The 25,988-nt window shown below is 35.4% G+C and overlaps 1 protein-coding gene across 8 annotated transcripts in view; it reads right to left on the minus strand.

Moving 5' to 3' along the window:
- The window catches only part of ESCO1 (establishment of sister chromatid cohesion N-acetyltransferase 1), a 112,860-nt gene that overhangs the window by 31,589 nt on the left and 55,283 nt on the right, over nt 1-25,988 (minus strand). For all 8 annotated transcript variants that reach the window (XR_002825850.1, XR_002825849.1, XM_023742048.1 and 5 more), the window contains 6 exons: nt 20,390-20,492; nt 18,000-20,149; nt 12,883-12,997; nt 11,547-11,607; nt 10,587-10,701; nt 7,739-7,870 (listed from right to left, as the gene is read on the minus strand). Coding sequence is in view for 6 of the 8 variants with exons in the window: in XM_023742048.1 (XP_023597816.1) it covers nt 7,739-7,870; nt 10,587-10,701; nt 11,547-11,607; nt 12,883-12,997; nt 18,000-19,553 (1,977 nt within the window). In the remaining 2 variants the exon portion in view is untranslated. The remainder of the gene's footprint in view (nt 1-7,738; nt 7,871-10,586; nt 10,702-11,546; nt 11,608-12,882; nt 12,998-17,999; nt 20,150-20,389; nt 20,493-25,988) is intronic.

Here is a 25,988-nt window from a genome sequence, read left to right on the forward strand (position 1 = left end):
CTGGAATAGGAAAACCTACAGGAAAGACAGGTTAGATTTTTTTTGCTACCAGATATGTTACAGGGTCTCCCCTTCCCAATTTTGTGAATGCTTTAAATTTTTTAAAAAATTGGTGCACATAATATTCATATTAAAGTTATTTTTCCTCCACTATCTCTCTCTAATCCAAAGCAAAATGATTTTCTCACTAAGATTTGGAGTGCTCCTCCCATCCTATACACTACAACATTCTCAGTCTCTAAAATATAATAAAGTAGAAAAATAAAAATAGAGCCAAGGAACAGAGAAGCAGCAACTTGGATGCTTGAGATATAAAGTTTGGTAATCTTTATTTAACAAATTCCTACTTGTTTCTAAAAGGCATTTCTCAACACAGGGTATTACAGCCTTAGCTTTATGTAGGGAAAGTTAACAAACCTCAGACCCAACTCTCCGACCTGGCGCTGAATTCCTCCTACAAGTCTACCAGCTCCCTATTCCCCAATGATTCTAGAATACAGTGCCCAGCTACCATTACTGAACATTTTGATGAAAGATTCTACAGAGGAATCCTCATCAAAAGAGGAAAATGCAGAATAGAATTTCAAACTCTCATGGACTCCAGACTTTCTGGAGCCACGGGCACTGGATGAATGCCTAAAACTACTGCCCTGAAATAATCTTTAAACCTTAAACCAAAAATATCCCTTGAAGTCTTCTTAAAAGCAAACAATAGTTTAGCTTAACTAGTAAAGAATGTCTGCCTTGAACACTGTGCTCTTTTAAGAACTATCCATATGGGATCAGTGAAAACAGCAACTCGAAAGACTGGATAGGAACCTTGCGGGGGCAGTGAGTTTATGTTAACAGGGGAGGAATAACTCAGAAAAAGAGGGTGAATGGTTGCACAACTCAAAGAATGTAATCAGTATCACTAAATTGTACTTGTAGAAACAGCAGTACTGGTGTTATGTTTTGCTGTGTATATTCTCAACAACAACAACAAAACCAAAACTATACAGAAGTAAACTCATTTGTATTCAAATTTGACGTAAGTAAGGTTAAGTAAGAATTACTGGATCATGATTTCCCTAAATTAGAAATTTAGAGTTATTTATGACTTCTCTCCTTAGCTTTCTGCAGCAGGGCTGTCCAACAGAACTCTCTGCAATACAAATGTTCTAAATCTATACCATCTAATTCGGTAACCACTAGCAAGGTGATGGCTATTGAGCACTGGCTACTATGACTGAGGAATAATATTTTTAATTTCATTCATGTCGCTTAGTGGCTACTGTACTGGATAATGCACCTCTGTAGCCAATCAGAAATCTGTCAAATCTTTCTTCAAAGTTTCTCTCATTATCGATGTTTTCCCATTTTAACCAACGCCATAGTAATTCAAGACTATACGTACCTCACACATGCACTACTCTCTCCCTAAATGTCACTGAAATATTATTTATCTTCCTACATTCCACCAAAATATTATTTCAATATTATTTAAATTTTATTATACCGTTCACTCTGCTCAAAATACTTCAACACCTAAAAGAACAGAAACAATAAAGTCCAAATGGCATTCAAAATACTCCAGTCTAATCTGATGTATTTTTCTAGCCCTAAAATCCACAAAAATCTCGATCCAGTCAAAAAGATCTACCCATTATTCATCTCAAAGATGTCAAGCTTTCTCATGCTTTAGTTATACTATGCTATCAATTACAGATGACCCCTTATCTCCAGTTTAAAAAATCAAATCTTAACTCTCCTGTGCAAACAAGTATCTCCTTTGACCACTGTTTCACCAGAGTAATTATTACCTTGTTATGGATTGAATTAAGTCCTCCAAAAATGCGTGTTGTAAATCCTAACCTCTATTCCTGTGGTGGAAACCATAGTGGCGTAGTGGTTAAGAGTTCAGCTGCTAACCAAAAGGTCTGCAGCTCGAATCCACCAGTTGCTCCTTGGAAACCCTATGGGGCAGTTCTACTCTGTCCTATAGGGTTGCTATGAGTCGGAATCGACTTGACAGCAATGGGTTTGGTTTTCTTTTTTTATTCCTTTGGTTATAATCTCATTTGGGAATGAGGTATCTTTGTTATGTTAATGAGGCAGGATAAGTGTAGGATGTATCTTGAGTCAATCTCTTTCAAGATATAAAAAGAGATTAAACAAGCAAGCAGAGAAACAGATGGCGTAAGACAGATGCCAAGACACATGCATATCTCCAAGGAGCCAGGAAGCAGAAGCTAAAGAGACAAGTTCCTTCCTCCAGAGCTGACAGAGAAAGCCTTCCCCCTAGAGCCAGCACCCTGAATTCAGACTTCTGGCCTACTGAACAGTGAGAAAATAAATTTATGTTTGTTAAAGCCACCCACTTATAGTATTTCTGTTACGATAGCACTAGATAACTAAGACAGAATTTTGTACTGGGAGTGGGGTGCTGCTCTATCAAATACCTAAACTGTGGAAGTGGTTTTGGAATTGGGTAATGGGTAAAGGCTGGAAGAGTTTTGAGATGCCTAATAGTAAAAGCCTAGACTGCCTTAACAGATTGTTGGTAGAATTATGGACATCAAAGGCAATTCTGGTGAGGGCTCAGAAGGAAGTGAGGAGAGCTATAGAGAAAGTCTCTATACATATGACAATACATATGGCACCAGCCAAGAGAATGTGGTAGAAATGGGACATTAAACGTGTTTCTGGTAAGGCTTTAAAAGAAAATGATGAACACGTGATTGGATAATGGAGGAAGTGCGATACTTTTTATGCAGTGGCAAAAAACTTGTAAGTGATGAATTTGGATACCTGGTTGAGAAGATTTCTAAGCAAGATCTTAGAGGGGCTGGGTGGTTTCTGCTTGCCCCTTATACTAACATGCGAGAGAAAAGAAATGGACTTAAAAATAAACTGTGAAAAAGGAAAATAAAACTTAAAAATTGAGAAAATTTGTTATACAAATTAAGAACACATGTTCTAGAATGTTTACCAAGGATGTGGTTACATAATCTTTTGTTAAAGAGATTACGCCTGTGACTGATGGATCTAACCAACTGTCACAGCAGAAAACTCATCAGGTCAGACTAAACGGGAAAGAGAAAGAATGAAAAGAAAGCATGCTGTCTGCCTCTTAGAATTCTACAGGCAGGAAACAGGTCAAAGAAGCAACATCTGTTGTCCTCCCCGCAAACAAAAGGGCCATGCCTGGAGCAGCTCGGAGATCAACATAAGAACTGTTGGAAGGAGCATGGGAAGCAGAGCCTTCTTGGTTTCAAAGGGTGGGGTCACGGTCTCCTGGTTCTCATGGGACCATTGTCTCCTAGGTTTCAAAGAGTAGGATCTTCGCCAACCCAGTTCCAGAGGGTGGGGTTTCTGTTAAGGTGTGCCAGGGGGATGGGGCTGCTGCCCAAAGCTGAGGGAGTGGGGCTGCCACGCCCAAGGGGCAGAAGAACAGGGCCTGCCAGGTCCGAGGGAGTAGGGTCCCTACTCAGATGGACTAAGGAGAATGAGACACCCAAAGCCAAGGGAGCAGAGGTGCCACCCCAGTGGCCCTGGAAGCCCAGGGCCAAGAGGTCTCCACCCAGAATCCAGACATTACGGCCAACACCCAGGGTCTGGAGGGCAGGGCCACTGCCCAGATGATCTCAGAGAAGAGAGGACTATTTTCAAGCCTTGAGAGCTGATTTAAATTGTTTTGCTGGGTTTTGGGCTTGCTTGGTGCCTGTTATCCCTTCTTTCCCCCCAATTTCTCCCATTTGCAATGGAAATGTCTAACTTGTGCTTGTTCCACCATTGCACTTTAGAAACAGACAGCTTGTATTCTAGATTTCACAGGTTCACAGATGAAGAGGAATTTTGCCCCAAGATGCAATACGCCTAAAGTCTCACACATATTTGATTTAGATGATTCAGAAGATAAGATTTTGGACATGGGAGTTGACTTGAGACTTTTGGGATGCTGTGACGGGGTGACTGTGTTTTGTATGTGGCAACAATATGAATTTTGGAGGATGGGGGTCAATGGGTGGAATGTTATGGATTGAACTATGCCCCCCTACAATATGTGTTGTAAATCCTAACATCTATGCCTGTGGTTGTAATCCCACTTGGGAATAGGCTGTCTTTGTTATGTTAATGAGGCAGGATTCCTGTAGGATGTTTATCTTGAGTCAATCTCTTTTGAGATATAAAAGAGATTAAACAAGAAAGCAGAGGAGAAATGGGGTAAGACAGATGCCAAGACACATGGAGATCTCCAAGGAACCAGGAAGCAGAAGCTGAATGAAGAGACAAGGACCTTCCTCCAGAGCCGACAAAGAGAAAGCCTTCCCCTATAGCCAGTACTCTGAATTCAGACTTCCAGCCCCCTAAACTGTGAGAATATAAATTTCTGTTCATTAAAGCCATTTACTTGTGGTATTTCTGTTATAGCAGCACTAGATAACTAGGACATACCTCTACATTGCAAAGCAAAGGTATGATTTATTTAAATATTTAATATTAATTCCTTAAAATTTTTCTTGTTGTTTAACTTTTCATTTGTTTCAGACTTTGCTCCTAAATCTGAGGGCCAAGGGCATATCATACAGCCCTGAGAGTAGTGCCCTCTACACAGCATTCAGTCAGATGCTAATTAATTCAAAGATGATAAGGAAATATATAGGAAAGAAAGGTTGAATTATGAATTTCTTTGCAAAGAATAACCCAAATGTCATTCCTCTTCTACATTACTGAAAGCTAAAGGTGACTTAAAATGATCAATGAAAGATCAAACAAAATACAGCTGAGTTCCTAGTAAGTTCCTGGCCTAGCAACATGGCTCAATGCTCACGTTAAATATATACCACTAGGGGAGAAGTAAGCAGCCCTGGTGGCGCAATGGTTAAAGCGCTTGGCTACTAACCAAAAGGGTGGCCATTCAAACCTACCCAGCAGCTCTGTGGGAAAAGACTTGGTGATCTGTTCCCGTAAAGATTACAACCTAGAAAACACTATGGGGCAGTTCTACTCTGTCACATTGGGTCACTATGAGTCGAAAATAAACTTGACGGCACCTAACAACAACAGGGGAGAACTTTTCCTGCTTTCTTCTCACACCTTTAAGAAACAGTACTGAGTTCATAAAGAAAAACTGAAGTAGTTCCTAGGTCTAACTCAGAGTCCAACCACCTAATGAAGCGTTTCAAGGCTCCTTCCTAAATAGCTTCTAGTAAGTCAGATAAAATGTATTTCCCTAAATGGTGTCAATGAGGCAGATGAGATAAAATGAAGGAATAGAGAAAGAGAACACCATCACACTCTCCCCTACCTCCAACCAAAGAGAATATAAGAGATCAAAAAAAGAAAAAGACTATTTCAGTCAGCTAAGAACAGGCTCTGTGATTTCTACTATAAGTATATAATTTAAATATTTTAACCTTTTTAAAACAGGGCTTTAACCATTTCTAATTGTCATTAGGTTATTAATCTATTTAGGAGAATGTTTACCCCAAGGAAAAGATACTTATTTTCTAAAGAATGTCTGCTTCAAATTTAAAAACAGAAAACTATTGTTTCTAACTTACCCTATTTTTAAAGTCTTAAAGTAGAACAAATCTGTATTTCCAGTTCCTGAACACTGTTCATTTAAAATGAATTAAAGCCAGAGCACCAAGTGACTTCTTTTCTATGTGCTTTTCTCCAAGAAACATACATAGCAGGTAAAACTGACACTAAATAAAATTAGATGTTCTGTCAAGCATTTCAGGTGCTCAACATCTGTGCAAGGCACAATACTGGGTGCTGAATAAATATTTAATGTCATAACTCAAAATCCAGAGCTGTAATCACTGTAGAATATCTTTAAGATGTTATTAGGTGCCACTGAGTCGACCCCATGTGACAGAGTAGAATTGTCCCATGGGGTTTTCACTGTAATTTTTACGGAAGCTGATGGCCAGGTCTTTCTCTCGTGGAGCCACTGGGTAGGTTTGAACCTCCAACCTTTTGGTTAGAAGCCGAGTGTTTAACCATTTGTGCCACCACGGCTCCTTACCTTGAAAATATGTTTTTATCCTCTTTTCATAACACTAAAAAAGAATGCTACAACATTTTGGAGACGTTTCTACCTTAGACTCTATGTATGTCTACAACTGAAAACAGCTAAGATAAGAACACTGAATCTGATGTTAGCAAAGGATGGTCAACTGCTAAACTCAATTCCTTCTCTTGAGCTTATTTCAAAAATAAATAAAACAACCCTTAGATCTGTCCCATCAAGGGAGAGGGTATTAGGAATGGCTGGGGGAAGAATCATTCTTTCCTAGGTTGTTACATTGCTTTGCAGTTTTGCAGGAGAGCCAGAATTTGTTTAGAAGGATATGACTCCACCTTGTTCTATAAATCAACCTTCCTTGGTATTATGGAAGAACAGAGTACATACTTCCTGATAGATTTCTTTACTGCTCCTCTCAGAAATTAAGAATTTCCCTTATGGTGAAGAATAAAGCTTTTTAAACCTTTTTTTTTTTTTTAATTTTAGGAAATTAAATTATAGCAAGAATTAAATAATGTAAGTTGAGCAGGGTTCATTTGGACTGACATCTACCAGGTTCATGTACATAAAATAGACAGAAATATTTCTGCCTCGTAAGTATTCTATAATCGAGCTACCTGAAAGAATTATTTTTCTTTTCAAGTTACAAGAATGTTAATATAGCCGAACTGGTAAACACAAATTTCAAATGATAAATCAATATCTAGCTATAGACAATCTGTGTCCCATACACCTTATACTTTGAGTGGGAGGAGGGGTATGTGTGGAAAAGGCAGATGAAATAAGGACTGGCCACAGAAGGGTACCAAAAAAAGAAAGCCCACCTATCTTAGGTAGAAATAACTGGATGAATGAGACAATGAATACAAACCCGTTAACCAAAGGTAAAGTTATGAATTTAATTAAGGCCAATAAAGACCTTTAAATAATCAGTATCTGGTGCCTACTGAAAGGCCTATATGGAATGAATTGGTGATCTCAGTTCAGATATCCTGGAGGTCTTATCAGTGTGAGTGTACAGTACTGAAGGTAACATGTATAGAATAAAAATAGATTCCATTTCAGATACAAGTAAACAGCAATTACATTAAATTACTATTTTCACAAGATATCTGAAATGGTTCAAAATTGTTAAAAATTTTGCTATTTCCAGAAACACATATTAAATAATACCCATTATGCCTCAAATGCACATATATTAGGACATATTTTACACTAAAACATATTTACTTTGTGGGATTCTTTTTAGTATACTACAAAATTCTGAGGTCTTAACCTTCTAGAATTTTTCTTCTTAAATGTATAGTGAAAAACTCTCATAATAGAGAAGGTAAAGGAAATCCTAAAACCGCCTATTTAGTAAAATACATTATCAATATGAATCCCAAAATACAAAGTTGTGCCAAGCTGTGTAAGTATTAAACAGGTTCATCAACAGTTAATAATTATTAAAAAACAAAGGAAATAAAAAAAAAATACTCAAGTTGAACTGTATTACTTCTTAGAAGAGGTATGATAACTACTTTAAAAATATAACTTAAATAAAAAATCCCACAACACAAACCAGCCAGAATAAATTAGCTGGTTTTTATGGCTTTGTTAGCACTACTGCTTCCTAAAAACAGAATTTTTTTTCAATTATTTAAATTTGGCAATTCATCTCATTAAGATCCTAACCTAATTATCTGAGTTTGCTTTTTAGAAGGCATGAATTCCACTTACCACATACTTTACAGCACTTATAAACTGGTTGTGGAAGAGGAGATGCTGTGTTTCATCTTCCGGATTTGAAGCTGTGTAAAGCATTCCACAAACATTACAGGAAACGGCTCCGAATCTCTTTTGTCCTGCATCCTATTCAAGAAAATAAAAATAAAAAGTCACCCCCCCCAAAAAAAGAATTAATCTAGAGCATTGGCCTTTAAGGCTATAATATGAACATAAAGTGAGAACTGTTTAATCTATAATGAATAACATTCAATATTAATTATAAAAATTAAGATATTAACCCTTGAAATCTGTAACTTTATTCATTAAGAAACATTTCCATTTTAGTAAACTGATCCCTTTCTCCATAGCATACAACAATAACTCAAAGGAATTGAGAACTATCTTAAATACTACAAACTTAGTCCTGAAACCCCAATTAACAAAAACTGTATAAATGAGAACTAATACACATTTTATACTTGCAAAAATTATACTGCTAGAGTCTAGAAGAAATAATGTTTTATGAACTCCATTTTTTTACACTCAAAACTTACAGTGTACTAATGAAAATTAAAAGTTCACAAATATATCTCAAAAAAGAACATAAAAGATATGAAGTAATACAAGCAAAATGTCAAGAGAAATAAAGTAAACACAGATCAAATCCACCCAACCATGCAGACCTAAAACCAAAAACCAAGTGCCAGTCCGGTCTACTCCGACTCATGGCAACCCCCTGTATGTCAGACTAGAACTGTGCTCCATAGGGTTTTCAATGTCTGATTTTTCGGAAGCAGATCACCAGGTCTTTCTTCTCAGGCACCTCTGGGTGGACTCAAACCTTCAACCTTTTGGTTAGCAGCCTGGTGCAGTTACTATTTGCACCACTCATGGACTCCATGCAGACCTAACTCAAACAAAATAGATGACACACTACTGTCATCTGCTTAAAATTTGTAACAAAAAACCTACAAATCTTCCATGAATATATGGACTCCGTTTTTTAAATGTCTTAAAAGTGTGTTCTCTTCAATGGTTTTCTTCTAGATAGTTTGTAGACATTAAAAAGAATATTTTGATGTCACCAGAAACTCTTGATAAAAGGTAAAATTAAATTTTTTTAATTATCTTTACATTAAATAAAAAAGGACTAACTGCTATCACCTGTACCCCAGTAACTCACACTTCTGGTCTGGAATAATAACTGTTTTACAAAGTGTTTTCTATTCTTGTCCTTTATTCAACAAGAAAATTTCAGCAATATGATTGGATTTTTTAAGTAAACAAAAAAACCCTTTATTTTTTCTACTCCATAATTAAGTAATTTGAACTACTAACTGAAAAGGATAAGATCTAAGACAATATCTCTAGTGTCTTAGAACTAGTGTCAAATGGTAAAAAGAACTCAAATAGTAACTGAATGATTGTATATAAAACTAAAGGGAAATTTATCTTAAAGTATTGAAAATACTAACAAAATATGACCTAAAATTTATTTCAGGCAGTTTTCAGAGCTGTTAGTAAGCATTTACGCTTTGGTTTCCTCAGTGAAGAATGAGAAATAACAGAAGTACCTATTTCATAATTTTTCTGTAAGGATTAACAGTTAATATAAATGGAGCACATGAAACAATGCATTCGAAAAGTATTAGCTGCTATCACTGTCATCACCATCTTTAAAACGGCAGGTCCAATAAAAATAGAATTCACGAATCTAATTTAAAATCTTTTAGTAGCCATGTTAAAGAAAGCAAAAAAAAGGGTGAAATTAATTTTAATATTTTATCTAACCCAACATATGCCAAATATTATCATTTCAACATGTAATCAATATAAAAAACTATTAATGAGATATTTTTCATTTTTCAGGGTTCTGGTCTTTGAAATGTGGTATATATTTTTACATTTATAGCATATCTCAATTCCAATGATTCACATTTCAAGAGTTCAAGAGTCACATGACCAAAATGGACGGTGCAGTTCTAGATTCTACTTGTCTACTCCTGTATAACTATCATACTGATTTCACAACAGGAACATTATTAAGTCAGATAAAACATGTTTTCCCTTCACTATTCCTTCTCAAAAACTTCTAGACAATTTTTACAAAGTTATTCTCTCATATAAACATTCAATTCAATCATCCAGTCCCCACAAATCCTATTGATGATGCTGACTTGAACTACATTAAATGTCCGTCTTACTCTAGGTCCCTTCATTTTTATGCTATCCCTGCTCATTTAGATTTTTTAAAATCTTTCAAAGTAACTCCCTCTTTCCTACCTTGCCACCACATCATACTTATTCTCTATTTCATATTAACTATGGGTTTATCTTCCAATAAAATTTATTTTTAAAATTATAAAAGTATATTAAAAAAAAACCCTACTGCTGACATGTTGGTTTTGACTCACAGCGATCCTACAGGACAGACAAGAACTGCCCCATGGTGTTTCCAAGGCTGTAAATCTTTACAGGAGCAGACTGCCACATCTTTCTCCCACTTACAAAGTATATTTAAAATCATTTTATGTATTAACCTTCATTTAATATTTAAATCAACTACTGAAAGAAGGTAGTGATCAAATAACATATCTAAGAAAGTAACAAAAAATAAAGTATAATCTGTTATAAATGAAACTAGAAGTATGAAAATTGAATTTTTATTATTTGTTCCAGGATGAACTAGATATTTATTTTGGCAGGGGGGGAGTTTGTAATACCATGACTATTTCCAAGATTTATGATGACAGAAAAAGCTTCTTTCAAAAAAGGAATAAATTTATTCTTTAGCAATTTGTATAAACAGGATGCTTATAACAAGACTTCACAAAAAAGCAGGTCAAATTTGTATACTTACTATGATCAACTGTTTTTCATCAGCTTTCTCTGATTCTTTTAGTTTTAAGTCCTTTGGAATTTTTATCTCCAAATGAGAATTGCACTTAGGCCAAGGATGATTTGGTGGTGTCTCCCTTAAAAAAAAAAAAGTATTAAATGTTTGAGATCCATATCACTTCAAATCACTGGAGGGAACAAAATAACTTATTTTCTATACAATACTGACAAATCTCACCTTTCAAGGGGAAAAAATAATCTTTAAGAAAAAATCAAGAAAACTAATTTATAACAAAAACTGCAGTTTGAACAAGTTTTAAGTTTTATCAGTTTAGCCATCTGAGTCACTACAGTTTGTCCTAGATACAGTTTGTTGGTAATACCTAAGGCAAAATAAGTCAGATTGAATTTAACTCTGACATTAAAGACAGAACAAAAAGCTTTAAATCCATTTAAAACACTTACATATTGATAATACCCAGTATTTCCAAGGGTGTAGGGCAATGAGCATTCTCAAACACTGTGGCTTTGAGTATAAACAGGCATAACCACCTTGGAGGGAAATTTGACAGTGCTAGTTAAGTCCTACAGCTATGAATTTACCCTAGAGATATAGTCATACAAGTGGGCAGATACACGTGTTTACCACAGGATTTTATTTTAGTTTTTAATAGAAATAAACTAGAAACCACCAAAATGTCGAAGTAGAGAGCAGTTAAATAAACCATACTGTAATCTACTACAGAATTTAAAAGAATGAGTAGAACTCAATGGGAAGTGGAAAAGATACCCATAATACATTAAGAAAAACAAAAGCTATAAAACAATATGTATAGGCATAGAAAAAAGTATAATGAAATGAGAAATCATATCACTGTCTTTCTACCTGGAAAACTGCAGGTTACTAGCAAAGCTTTTTTGGGAAAAATCCTGCAAACTCAAAAGTTCTCAGATTTATACTTATATTTAACTAATATCTTACCTGTTGTCACTGTTTTTAGATGTCTGGTTATTGAGTACACCGTGCTGTTTGGGAGCTGAACCTGTAAATTAATAAGACGGGTTATGTATTAAGTTTTGTACTAGCTCTCCACCGAATGGTCAAAAATAAATTACACAGAAAGGTAGGAAAAAACTCAACGCACTAAATGCTTCACTTTTAATAAAGATCATTTGGTAAAGTTAGAACCCCCCTCCTACTTAGACGTTACTCTTCAGAGAAGAGGCAGAAAGGCTGTTCTATATGTGGACTACAGAGCTACAAAGAGATCTAATGGCAGATTTACAGGAATTTATCTCTAGTTTCACCAACAATTACTAGCACTGAACAATAAAGGAAATTCTTTAGATGCCTGCATAATTATACAATCTCAAAATGGAAATACTTTGTTTTTTAAAAAATAGAGTCTGAAGTTTTAATCATATTAATAAATGCAATCAATTCATTTTATTTTCTAATGAATGAATAAATGCATTTCTCGTATTTATATGACACTTGCCCTCCCCCTATTACGAGAAAAGGTTAAATAATATCTAATGGCAGCCAATTATCTGACCTGAACATTTTGCTCCAAGTATACCTTTCCTTTTGCAGAGAGAAACAATAGCAATTATGAGTTTCTTCTCTATAGCCCCAGGAGCCCTGGTGGTCTAGTGGTTAAGCTGCTAACCAAAAGGTCGGCAGTTCGAATCTACCAGCTGCTTCCTGGAAACCCTGTGGGGCAGTTCTACTCTGTCCTATAGAGTCACTATAAGTTGGAATTGACTCGACGGCAATGGGTTTTTTTTTCTCTATAGCCCCATGGTGCTTCAGCTTACATAGATGAATAAATCTCTATCCAGCAGTTCAAATAACATATCGTCAAGAAAATATTACAAGATTACAAGAATAACTTTTATATGGTATAAGTGGGCAAACTGCACCATTCAGTAAATCCTTAAGAGTTAAATTCTGAGAATTACTGAGAGAAAGCTGAAAAACTGAGGGTTAAAAATAAGAATCTGAAGTGGTAAAGTACAGTCATTTATACTTCAGAAATAATACTACCATTAACTTCAGCAACTCATTAAATAACACTTCTTGGGAGAGTAAGTCACAATCCAAATAAAAGATTAAAAACAAAGTAACTTTTGGTAGGGAGGCAAAGGGCCATACTTTGAATAAGTCAATCAACAGAAGAATTTCTCCTCAAAGAACAGGTAATTGAAAAAACAATCAGAGTTTACAGGCTTATTTGGTAGAAGACAGAGTTTCCTATTTCACTGACAAAAATATCTCTAAATACTGTGAAATTCAAACAATATTTTCAAAGTATTACCTGGAAATTTACTCTCTCCTGTATCAATTTTTGCTTGATTAAGCAGAGTTGAAACAGCAGTGGTATTTTCCACTGGAGTGTTTTCAAGCTTGGATTCCAAACACAAACTAAAATTCTGAACACATATAATTCAAAATGTTAATATTTACTCTTATATCAACCCTTGGATCTTATCCCAATACACATTCAGTAAATCTAAGTATACTAAGAAACTTCATATTCAGAGTAATTCACACAGACATGTGTTAAATGTCTCTCCACAAACTACCCTCTCAGCATCAGCTCCCATTATTCCCTTACATGGTAAATTTAAAACTTTACCACTCCCACAAATATATTCCACATTCACATAGCTCTATACCTTTGCTCAGTTTCATCTGTCTAGACCTGCACTGTCCAATTTGGTAGCTACTGCCACATGTAACTACTGAGTACTTAAAGTGTGATTAATACAAACTGAGACGTGTTGTTTCAAGTGTAAAACACATACCAGATTTCAAAGACATAGTACAAAAAAAACTCATGAATAATTTTTATACTGAATATATGCTGAAACAACGTTTTTATATGTCAGGTTAAAAATATTAAAATTAATTTTACCTGTTTCCTTTGCTTTTCTAATGTGGCTACCATAAAATTTAAAATTCCATGTGTCTTATATGTCTATTGGATAGTGCTGATCTAGAACACATTTCCCCCCATGTAAATTCAACTCATGACTCAAGTATTAACCTCTTCCACAAAGCATTCCTCAGTCTCGCCCAGATCCCTCCCAAAATTTAGAATAATTCTCCCTTGTCTACTTTTCTCTACCTTTTTCAACCCCTCAGCACTTTCTATTTTGAATTAGTTATTGTGATGTGACTGATATCCTGTAACTTTTTTTTTCCTATAACTCTTAAAAGCAAGCACCACATTACATTTATCTTTGTATCTTCCCCTCCCAAAGGGGGGAAAAAAATCCATTGGCATTGAGTCGATTCCGACTCATGGCAATCGCATGTGTTACAGAGCAGAACTGCTCCATAGGGTTTTCTTGGCTGCAATCTTTATGGAAGCAAATCACCAGGCCTTTCTTCTGTGGCACTGCTGAGTGGATTCAAACTGCCAACCTCAGCAAAGCTGAGCTCAGACCATTTGCTCCATGCAAGGACCTTTTCGTATTCCCAAGAGCCCTAATTCAGAACTTTGCCATAGTAGTCATTCAATTAATAACTGCCAAAAGAAAATACTCCCAAACTATTAACAGTAGCTACCTCAGAGAAATGAAGGGAGAAATAATTAAATTTGTCTTTATGTACCTATCTGTACTGTGAAAGTTACAATGAACATGTATTATTTTTTGTCACTGAAAATCAAAGGAAAAGACAAACATAAGAATAATGAGATACCTACTAATTATTCTAATCCTCATTAATAAATAGGAAGTAAGTTAGTAAATTACTGACTTAAAAAACAAATCATAAAATAATTAAGCTTTAACATTCCTAAGGTCCAAATCATTTAAATTCAGCACAAAAAATTCACAGAGAGTCAACTGGATGTTAACCCTTATTAATTATCATTATTTCTCAGTACTTCTGAGACTAACATCATGTAATTAAAAGAACAAAATTACAGGTGGCCAACAGGAAAAGTTTACAGTGATATAAGGCTTGTTTTTGCATTCTCCTATCTGCCCCATGAGTATGAATCTGGCTAGGAGCTGGACAATCTCAGTTTAAATCCTGGCTCCATCACTTATTAGCTAGTCAGAAAGGCAAGTTACTTAAATCTCTAAGCTTCACTTTCCTCATATGAAATATGTGAGTAATAACAGAATCTACATTGTAGATTGTGATGAGGATTATATGAAGCTCTCCTTTGCCTAACAAAGAGGCAGGGTTCATTAAACAAGAGCTATTATGATGATTAAACTGAGCTACCTCACTTCTTAGTGTTTATGGAGTGAAGAGAAATCTGTGATTACTATAATGTAAATTCCTTTAAGGCAGTAAACATATCTTCTATAGCCTATCACAGTGTCCTGGGCACAGCAAGCACTCAAACATGTATTGAACTGATATGGTCACCACCACATTTCCTGATCACTCTGTGATAGTGATCACATTAACTGTATTGGTGAAAAAACTGAAAACAATCTAAAAGACCTTTAACAGGGGAACAGATATAGTATATTCCTTTACAGCTCTCAAAATACCCACATATCAATAAGTATAAAATATAATGTTGATTGCACAAAACCAAGCTGCAAAAACATATAGTTATGTTAGCATTTATATAAAAATTCAAAACAAAACAATGATAAGTATTCTTTGTGAATACATATACACAGTGAAACCATAAAAATAAACAGAATAGATTCACACCAACTTCAGGAACATGGGGAGGTAGGTTTAAGTGGAATGAAGAGGGAAGTTAGGGTGTTCAACTACGTCTGTAATGTACTTTTCTTATTTGAAAAGATCTGAAGTATTGCAACAAAATGTTAATTTTTGTCAAATCTAAGAGGTTGACACTTGAGTGTGTTAGTCTCGATGGCATTCTGAATGCCTGGAATATTCAAGAATTTCAAAATGAAAGAAAAATTATTAACACAGCAACAAGTTTCATAGGACTGTCTTTTATAAGGTTCTTCAAAACAGAAGGACTACATAAATTCAAAGCACAATTCAATAAAAGCAATCTGATAAAAGATCAAAATAATGTGCTCTAATAAAGCATCTCCAGGTGCAGTGCTTCGCTGCCAACCGAAACGTCAGTGGTCCAAACCCACCAGCTGCTTAGTGGGAACAAGATGTGGTAGTCAGCTTCCGTAAAGATTACAGCCTTGGAAACCCTACAGAGGCAGTTCTACTCTGTCCCGTGAGGTTGCTGTGAGTTGGAATTGACTCAATGGCAATGTGCTTTATCCTAGTATACTTTAACCTATTGTCATTGAGTCAATATTTTAGACCAAAGAAATTGATTAAATTTCTTGTCTTTTAATATAGTCTCCATAATATTTCTGCCTTTTGAGTTTTGATAAGGATTTATGCAGCACAGAGTTAGGAAATACATTCTCTGACATGTACTTAGAGTGTTCCTATCAATTTCCTGGCAAAGATTTCACTTGAATAGAAAGTCACTCGATATCCACCAGCAGCCATAACTTATTACTTACACTACCACTCACTACTTACTTCTAATTACTACCACTGTCTATTTGGTAAAATCTTTCTGAATAATCATGTTCTAATTTATGCTTTCTCATCTGTGTATAAAACAAAATTTAAGGGGACTATATGGTGTCTGTTCCCTTTAAGCTGTTTAATTTTTAGCCTATAAGAGTAATAGGCACTGATCTATTTTTATGGCTTCTGGCATAAAACTCAGACTCCTAACTCAGTCACGTTTGCTCCTATATCAAAATGTCTCTAAAGAGAACTTTAAATCACTTCCCAAACTTTAGGGTGACTTGATTTTTTTCTCTACTCGTGATAAATTTTTGCTCAAATGATCTTCTCATGTTGAGAGTATGTCACGGTAGAAAGAATGCTGGGCTGAGAATCAGAACACTTGGATTCTAATTCCATTTGTGCTACTTGATACACTTACTGCTGAAAATCAAAGACCACAGCCTTCAGTATGGATTACACCTCAACATAAAGAAAACAAAAATCCTCACAACTGGACCTATAAGCAACATTATGATAAACAGAGAAAAGATTGAAGCTGTTAAGGATTTCATTTTACTTGGATCCACAATCAACGCCTATGGAAGCAGCAGTCAAGAACTCAGAGGATGCATTGCACTGGGCAAATCTACTGCAAACACTTATTTAAAGTGTTAAAAAGCAAAGACGTCACCTTGAGGACTAAAGTGCCTGATCCAAGCCATGGTATTTTCAATTGCCTCATATGCAGGTGAAAGCTGGACCATGAATAAGGAAGATCAAAGGAGAATTAATGTCTTTGAATTATGGTGTTGGCAAAGAATAATGAAGATACCATGGACTGCCAGAGAACAAACAAATCTGTCTTGGAAGAAGTACAGCCAGAATGCTCCTTAGAAGCAAGGACAGCAAGATTTCAACTCTCATACTTTGGACGTGTTATCAGGAGGGATCAGTCCCTGGAGAAGGACATCATACTTGGTAAAGTAGAGGGTTAGCAAAAAAGAGGAAGGTCCTCAGTAAGATGGTTTGACACTGTGGCTGCAACAATCGGCTCAAACAGCAATGACTGTGGGGATGGCACAGGACCGAACAGTGTTTCTTTCTGTTGTACACAGAGTCGCTCTGAGTCGGAACTAACTCAACAGCACCTAACAACAACAATGGCTCAGTTTTCTCACTTACAAGAGCTCCAGAGCTCTATAAATATAAAATTTCTGCTTATGGTTTTATATACTGGCTTTCTACATGTGATTTAATTTGGGAAGAAAAGACCTCAACTCCTTGTATAACGTTTCAAAACCGTCCCTCAGATAATCATTAAAGTTTCTTCCAGATATAATACTGTTTTTCAACTTACCTTTCCATTTTAAAAATTCTTGACCTCTACAATTTTATTGTTAGACTGAAGACTAAATTATTTACACCTTTCAAACATTTTATTTGCCAAATGTTTGATCTGGCCACACAACTCAAACCAAAGGGGCTCTCTGCTACTAAAGGCGTTCTTTTAACTTTTGAATTTTATCAGAGAGGAAAAAAAGTTGATTTGCCCAAGCTGAAATTCATTTTAAGGTCTCAGAATTGGGCTTAACTTTAAGTTCCAGATTTTAGTCACTATGAAATTTATTTTTTGTGGTTACGATTAGAAGACAAAGGAAATAAGATAGTGTGTTAAAAAGAAAAGCTGGAATTCAACAGGCTAATGTTTTTTATAAAATAAAAATGAAACGTGAAAATGAGGAAACAGTGAGAAGCATTCATGTAAATGTAAGACATCTAAGGGAGTCTCTATCGCCATGTGATCGGGTCAATAAAACTCTTATAAGTTAATAGGATACTTTAAGAAATGATTCTTCAGTCTTTTATGACTTAATTCTTAAGCTAAAATACGCTGGAAACACTTATTTCTTATGAAAAAGTACTCAGGCACCTCTACTATGCGTAACAAAAATGGATTACCTTATCTGGTGCTGCTGTAATAGGCTGTTTCATCTGATTATCCAATAATGGTGGTTCAGTAGAAGGTTGTATCTGATTATCCAAATGACAATTTTCAGGAACTCTTTCTGTGGTTTTATTAATTTCCACTATATTATTACTTCTAACTTCTTCAGAATTAATTTCTTTTGTTTTTTCCTGCTGGCAAGCTATGTTTTTATCATCATGTCGTTTTGTCCCTAAAAATGTACTTTGAGTCATTGGATGATGTATTTCTAAAGTTGGTGGTAAAAAACTGGTTCGTAATAAGCCCAATTTAGGGGAAGCTTGAGAGTCCAACTTATTTTGTTGCACAGAGTTGAATTTTGAGAGTTTAATTTTAGTCCAACTGGAGTTCTTCTTAGTTGAGCTGTTTATTCCATTTAGTATACACTTCACAGGTTTTGTTTTTCTACTGGGGAAGAAACGATTACATTGAACATCCTGATTTGTTTCCTTCTGGTGAAGTATTTGTCTTTCAACATCAGTCTCTTCAGATTTTATTTCTGTAGGCTTCTCCTCGTTTGCACTTTCCATTTGTGAAGATTCCCTTTTTACCTCTACAGTATCTGACTCAATTTCACCAGCGATTTCTTCACAGAGCTGCAGAATGCTACCTCGTTTGTTCTTTCCTGCTTGCTCCAGCTCATTATCTACACTTTGTTCAGGCACTGATGGCTGTGGACTTTTTTTGGGTTTTGCACTAATATTTACTTGTGTATGAACTGACTTCTTCATTTTCTCATTCTTTTTACAGACCACTGAAGTAGTCATTTTTGATCTTTTTATCTCAGAAGTTACTGGCACAGGCTTTGTTTCCTCTTTTCTAGTAGTCTTCTGAAGACACTTTTCAGATCCTTGTACGCAGTGAGAACTACAAGTACAAGCTGTCTGGTGCTCTACTTTGCGTTTTTTTCCTTTGGGAGAATTTATTACATCATTAATGCCTGAATTTTCATCCTCTTTGGAGTCAGATTTTACTTCCAGTACTTTTCTTTTCACATGTTTTTGACTTGTTTTAACGTTATTAGATTTACTTTGAGTACTGCTACAGCGCTCCTTTCTTTTTGGTGGCAAACTCTGCTTAACTGCTTGAACTTGACCATGAACTGCTCTACTGCGTAAAGATCTTGTTGAAATTTCTGTTAACTGTTGTAGTCTTTGTGATCTCCGGTTAAGCTGTTCATTTGATTTCGAGGTCTCATGCACTGGTTTTTTCTGAGATAATTTCTTTTTTGTAGATTCTTGTTGTGAAAGTTGTTTCACAGTCACCATATTTTTATCAATGGAGTTAATAGCTTTTTTATCATTGGATGCTGCCTTTGCTGACCTTGTACTCATGCGTGTTCCTGATTCAGGCTGGTTTACTTTATTTTCACTGGAAGATTTAACCAGTGACTGTACAGTTTCCTTTGGACCTAATTTTTTTGCTACATTCTTTTGAGAACCTTGAATTTGTGTTTCTAAATTCTTATCTTCACTTTTTTTAATAATTTTAGAGGAATTTTCTTTTGATTTCTGCTGAATGGACATCATTCCTGAGTAAGGTCCTCCTTTTCTGTGTAGTTTTTGAGAGGATTTTTGTGTCCTGGTAGGTGCGAATACTGAACGTCTAGTGTTATTTCAGAAGAGTAGTCTTAAAAATCTGACTTTAACTGACGCTGATACGCATTTTCAACAGAAATACTAGTTTGCTTCAAGTAAGGTTTCTGCCATTCCTAGAACATGAGAAAAGCTGGCACAAATGCTGAAAGATATTTGTTTTACTTTGGACAAGGCAATGGAAATTTGAAGAAAATTTATTCTAATTTGACATTTTTAGAAGTTTTTATTAAAAAATAATTAATTTGGGTTCAATCTGTTTCGTTAATTTTTCAATTAATTTTGGTTTCAGGTCTAGCTTTATTACTGAAGGAGTTATTTATTACTGACCTGTCTGTTTTGACAAAATTTTTGAAAACTTTTTTCTTCTGGACTCTACGGTTACTGCACTTTGATTCATTTGAAACATGTCTTAGAGCTAATACGTTTCTTTCCTTGTTTGCTGAATCTGTTGGCTTGCAGTTCCTATCCAACCTCTTTCGTTTAATAAAACACTCTGTTAATATAGATTTCCTTTTGTGCTGCCGTCTCTGAAAAATTAAAAGATAAAAATTAAATTTTGTACAATTCATGAAACATGGTCATGCTAATATTATATAGAAATAACCTTGATTTACATAAAATCTAATTCCTCCTTTTGAATTCTTTAGTCTGTATACTTAAGGCTAGCAGAATGAAGTATGCCAATTACATTCCTATAATTAATCAATAACTTATTTTATATAAGGATAGAAGAGGGAAAATCAGTTTATTCCTTGAGGTTTACTTACATTTCTTTTCCCACAAGACAGAATTGATGTTTCAGACACCATAACTCATGAAAACGTGACAAGACCATTCCTTATAATATGTTCTTAACACATTACGTAGCACCTAAAAGAAAGATAAAAGTTTATTTCTCAAATGTTTACATAACATTTAAGGGATAAGGAATAAAGAAAAGACATAATCATTCATTCATTCACCTCTCACCAAATATGCTGTTAGTTGTTGGCTGCTGTTGAATTGGCTCCGACCCACAGTGACCCCATGTACAAAAGAATGATAGGCTTTTTGGTCCTGCACATCATCAAATATAATACTCCATAATTCTACCCTGTCCTATCAATAGTCTTACTATTTCCTCAGAGTTCATCTTATATGTAGCACTTAATTTTAGAAATTCTAACTCGAAGTAAATTATGGTGTGTGGATACAGCGGAATAATGTACATCCACCATTTTATGTTGCAGGAAAGGTGTGTTAAAATACAAAAAAAAAAAAAATTCATAAGAGCATAAAATGGGTTAAACTGGTATAACATAATCTTATTTTGGAAAAAACAGTACACACAGATACATAAATAGAAAAAAACTAACACGCAGCTAAAGAAGGTAGACTTAAACAAAAACGTTTATCTCTACTCCCTCCTAAAACCTGCTAAAAATAGTAGAGGTAAACAAAACAAAACCATAAACCCAAAAGACAAAGAACAAGAGAGTACATAAAAAATATATAAATAAGTAAAAGGTTTAGAAGCTACAAAGAAGGGCAAATAAGAACATTCAAGAAAAGCTGAATCCTAAGCTGGAAACCGGCAAAGCCAAGCAGCAGCTCTATTAAAACCACAGAGACCCCAGAACTCAGGAACTGGCAACAACATGTGAGATGGGACTAAAAATGGGACTCAAAAAAGTTGATACACTCCCAGATTGCCATTCCAATTACGAGCACCTAGACGGCCCTGCATCTACCTCCTGAAGAAGACTGGAGGTTTAAATCTGCGGAAGGGATAAAACAAAGGCCTTTGGTCTAGAAACTCAACATGCACAGCTGAGGGTGGAAGCACCATACTGACAAAAGGGAAAATAAGCAGACAATACCAAAAAGATGTTTACTTGTGTTATATTGACTATGCAAAGGCATTCAACTGTGTGGATCGTAACAAATTATGGATAGCAGTGTGAAGAATGGGAATTCCAGAATACTTAATTGCTCACATGAAGAAACTGTACATAGATCAAGAGGCAGTCATTCAAAGAGAACAAGAGGATACCGAGTGGTTTAAAATCAGGAAAGGTGTGCGTCAGGGTTGTATTCTTCCACCATACTACTTAATCTGTGCAGAGCAAATAATCTGAGAAACTGGACTATATTAACAAAAAGGTGGCATCAGGATTGGAGGAAGACTCATTAACAACCTGTGATATGCAGATGACACAACCTTCCTTGCTGAAAGTAAAGAGGACTTGAAGCATTTACTGATGAAGATCAAAGATCACAGCCTTCAGTATGGATTACACCTCAACATAAAGAAAACAAAAATCCTCACAACTGGACCAATAAGCAAAATCATGATAAACAGAGAGAAGATTGAAGTTGTCAAGGATTTTATTTTACTTGGATCCACAATCAAACCCCATGGAAGCAGCAGCCAAGAAATCAAACCACACATTGCATTGGGCAAATCTGCTGCAAAAGACCTCTTTAAAGTGTTAAGAAGCAAAGCTGTCGCCTTGAGGACTAAAGTGCGCCTGACCCAAGCCATGGTGTTTTCAATTGTGTCATATGCACGCGAAAGCTGGACAATGAATAAAAAAGACCGAAGAACTGATGCCTTTGAATTACGGTGTTGGCGAATAATATTGAATATACCACGGACTGCCAAAAGAATGAACAAATCTGTCTTGGAAGATGTACAGCCAGAATGCTCTTTGGAAGTGAGGATGTTGAGACTTCATCTCACATACTTTGGACGTGTTATCAGGAGGGCTCAGTCCCTGGAGAAGGATATTATGTTTGGTAAAGTAAAGGGTCAGTGAAAAAGGGGAAGACCCTTAAATTAATGAGATGGATTGACACAGTTGCTGCAACAATGGACTCAAGCATAACAATGATCATGAGGATGGCGCAGGACAGGGCAGTGTTTTGTTCTGTTGTACACAGGGTTGCTATGAATTGGAATCGACTCAACAGCACCTAACAACAACACATACTTATTGCTGAAATCCACTCCCTCCACCCAAAGCCCACAGTCTACTCAGAGGGTCCTAGAGGCTAGCAGACAAGCCCATACATTCCATTAAAAAGACTGGAAGATTGTTTTCTAAGGAATCTAACAAGTACTAGAGAAGGGACCTAAAAATATTGACAGGGTCCACTGTCAGTAACACGCACACACAAACATGGATTCAGTCATGGCTGTGGTCTACCAGCTCACGCACCATCCACTCACACATATCACTTCCAACTAGTTTTTAGAGTCTCATTTTTAATCAGCAGAAGATAAACAAAAATCACCATATACAAGGAAAACTTTAAAACAAAACAAACAGGAAAAAAGTAGCTTGGAAGAAACAAATTATACAAAGATATAAACTAAAAATTAGGTAATTCATCCATGAAGCAAATATACAAGAACATTTACCCTACAAAAAAGGACTGAAAAATTAAAAATACTATAGAAGAAACAAAAAATTCAATAGAAGAATTCAAAGATAAAGGTAAGGAAATCTATAAAGTAAAACGAAAAGACTAACATGGAAAACAGAAGTAAAAAAACAATAAAATATGAGAACCAATGCACAGAGATCCAACAGTCCAACAACTAGGGCTTTAGAAAGCAGAAAACGTACTGAAGAAAAAGAATGAAGAATTCAAGACATTTTCCTAGAACTGAAAGACATGAACTTCCAGATTAAAAGAGTCAAGAACATCTAGCACAATGTATGAAAAAAGATTTTTAAAAACATATCGTAATGATAAAACACTGGTCCTCAAGCTATCTAGAGGGAGAAAAAACCACCACATGCAAAGGATTAATAAGAAGCAGAATGACATCAGATTTCTCAATAGCAACACTAGAAATAAGATAATGGAAACATCCTTCAAAACGCTGAAAGAAAACCATGTTCAAAGTAGACTTCAATGCCCAGCCAAACAAATATAAGTAGAGTTTAAGCATATTTCCAGACACAAAGGGTTTCCCACTCATCTTCCTCTAGGAGCTACTAAAGAAAGTATGCCACAAAATGAGTACGTTAAAATGAATCACGGGAGAGCGGAGAGAAAAGGAGGGGATTCGGATGAAAGAAAAAAAAAACAAAAGAGAATTAGAAAGCCTACACATGTATGTCCTATGTGTAAATAGAAGTATAAGTTACACAATTAACAATTTTCAAAAAGAATTATTATAGATAATACAGATGCATTTATATAGCCACACTCCTGATGCTCTACTCATGGCAGTAAAAGGAACACGCTGGCAGCTGAAGGACTGAGGATATCTTAAAATAGTATCATCAACTTTTGGAGTGTACAAACCAAAAGCCAATACCATGCTTAATGCCGTAACACAAAGTCTTCCACTAAATTTAGGAAGTATTTTTTAGCAGTGTTCCAGAGGTGATACAATTGAGCAAGAGAAAGCAATAAAAAACAAAAATTTGAAAGAAAATTTTTGTATTTGCAGAAAAAAAATTCCAAGAGAATTAACAGAAAAATGATTGATACATGAATTCAATAAGGTGAATGGATAAAAAAAAATAAACATTCAAAACCAAAAAGCTTTCTAGTGGGTATCATGGGCTGGGGGAAGGGAGGAATGGGAGTTATTGCTTAATGGGTACACAGTTTCTGTTTGGGGTGATGAAAAAGTCTTGGAAACAAACAGTGGTGATGGTTGCACAACATTGTGATTAATGCCACTGCACTGCACACTTGAAAATGGTTAAAATGGCAAATTTTATGTTGTGTATAATTTACCACAATAAAAAAGAAAAAAATTCAAAGGCTTTAAATAAACAATCAGCTGAAACACAAAATAGAAAAAAAAAAATACACTATTTACAACACACACACACAGTAACAAGAAGTAATGAGGGTAGATTTGCACTTGGCTGATATTAAAAAATACTTAGCAATAGTAATAACTTAGTTGTGAGTTTATGTTAATGGGGGAGGAACAACTTGGAAAAAGAGGGTAAGTATGGTTGAACAACTCAAAGAATGTAATTAATGTTACTGAATTGTACATGTAGAAATTGTGGAACTGGTTTTAAGTTCTGCAATGTATATTCTCAAAAACAACAAAAATAAAATAAGTTATAAAAAAAACTTAATATAAAGCTACAGTAATCAAAGCAGTTTAATACTGACCAAAAAAAATACAGAATGGAATAGATTACAGAATATAGACACAGACATGACCATATATTTATGGTCAAGTGATTTCTGACAAAGGTGCCAAGGCAAATAAATGAAGAAAGGAAAGTGTTTTCAAAACATACGGTGCTAGAATTACTCGATATCCAAACACTAAAAAAAAAAAAAAAAAAAAGAGCATCAACCCTTATCATACCAACACAAAAATTAATTTAAGATTGGTCACAAAACTAAATATAAAAGTAAAACTACAGTAGAAAACTTCTGTAAGGAAACAAAGATGAAAATCTTTGAGAGCCCAGGGTAGGCAAAGATTTTTTAGACAGGAACCCTAGTCGTGCCACCTCTACATATCTACCTAAAAGAAATGAAAACACATGTTCAAAATCTTCATAACAGCTTTATGCACAATACTCAACTGGAAACAGCCCAAAAGTCAGGTGAGCGGATAGAAAAAATGTGGTATAAATCAATACAATGGAAAACTATTCAGCAATCAAAAGAAACAAACTATGAACACATGGAACCACATGGATGAGCCTCAAAATCATTACACCGAGTGAAAAAAGTTACAAAAAACGAGTACATACTATATGATTCCATTCTTCACAAAATTCTAGAAAAGACAACTAATCTACAGTAACAGAAAGGAGATCAGTCATTGCCCAGGGTGATGGGTGGAGGAAGAGATGGACTTTTGACAGTGACTGAAAAATAATGTATCTTGATTGTGGTGGCAGTTTCATGGCTATAGGTAGACATCTGTCAAAACCCACCATATTGTACATTTAAGAGAAAGTAGTTTATTGTACATAAATTATGCTTTAACAAAACTATCAAAGAAAGCTGTAACCAAAAGAACTAGATGGTACCTGGCTACCACTACCAACGTTTCTGATCAGGGGCACCATACATAAATCCTGACAGAATGGGAGAAAAATGTAAAACAGAATTCAAATTCTTAAAAAGTCTAGACTTGGAGATGAAGCCAACATAGTGCCGTAGACAAACACACCATGCTGTGCCTCTGCAGCAAAGACCTGAAAAACTAAGTAAAACAGATACAAATGTCAATCCTGGAACCCCAAAAATCAAATGAAGGGATAAAGAACTAGATTAAACACCCTATGGAAGAAGAAACTGAAGGAAAACAGGAGGAGAGATACAGAGTGGAGGTCCCCTGCCAATTAACATGTCACAAAGTTACCATCTTGGAGCACAGCCAGC

The sequence above is a fragment of the Trichechus manatus genome, unplaced genomic scaffold (assembly GCF_000243295.1).
Source record: "Trichechus manatus latirostris isolate Lorelei unplaced genomic scaffold, TriManLat1.0 scaffold00199, whole genome shotgun sequence".
Classification (NCBI taxonomy): Eukaryota; Metazoa; Chordata; class Mammalia; order Sirenia; family Trichechidae; genus Trichechus; species Trichechus manatus.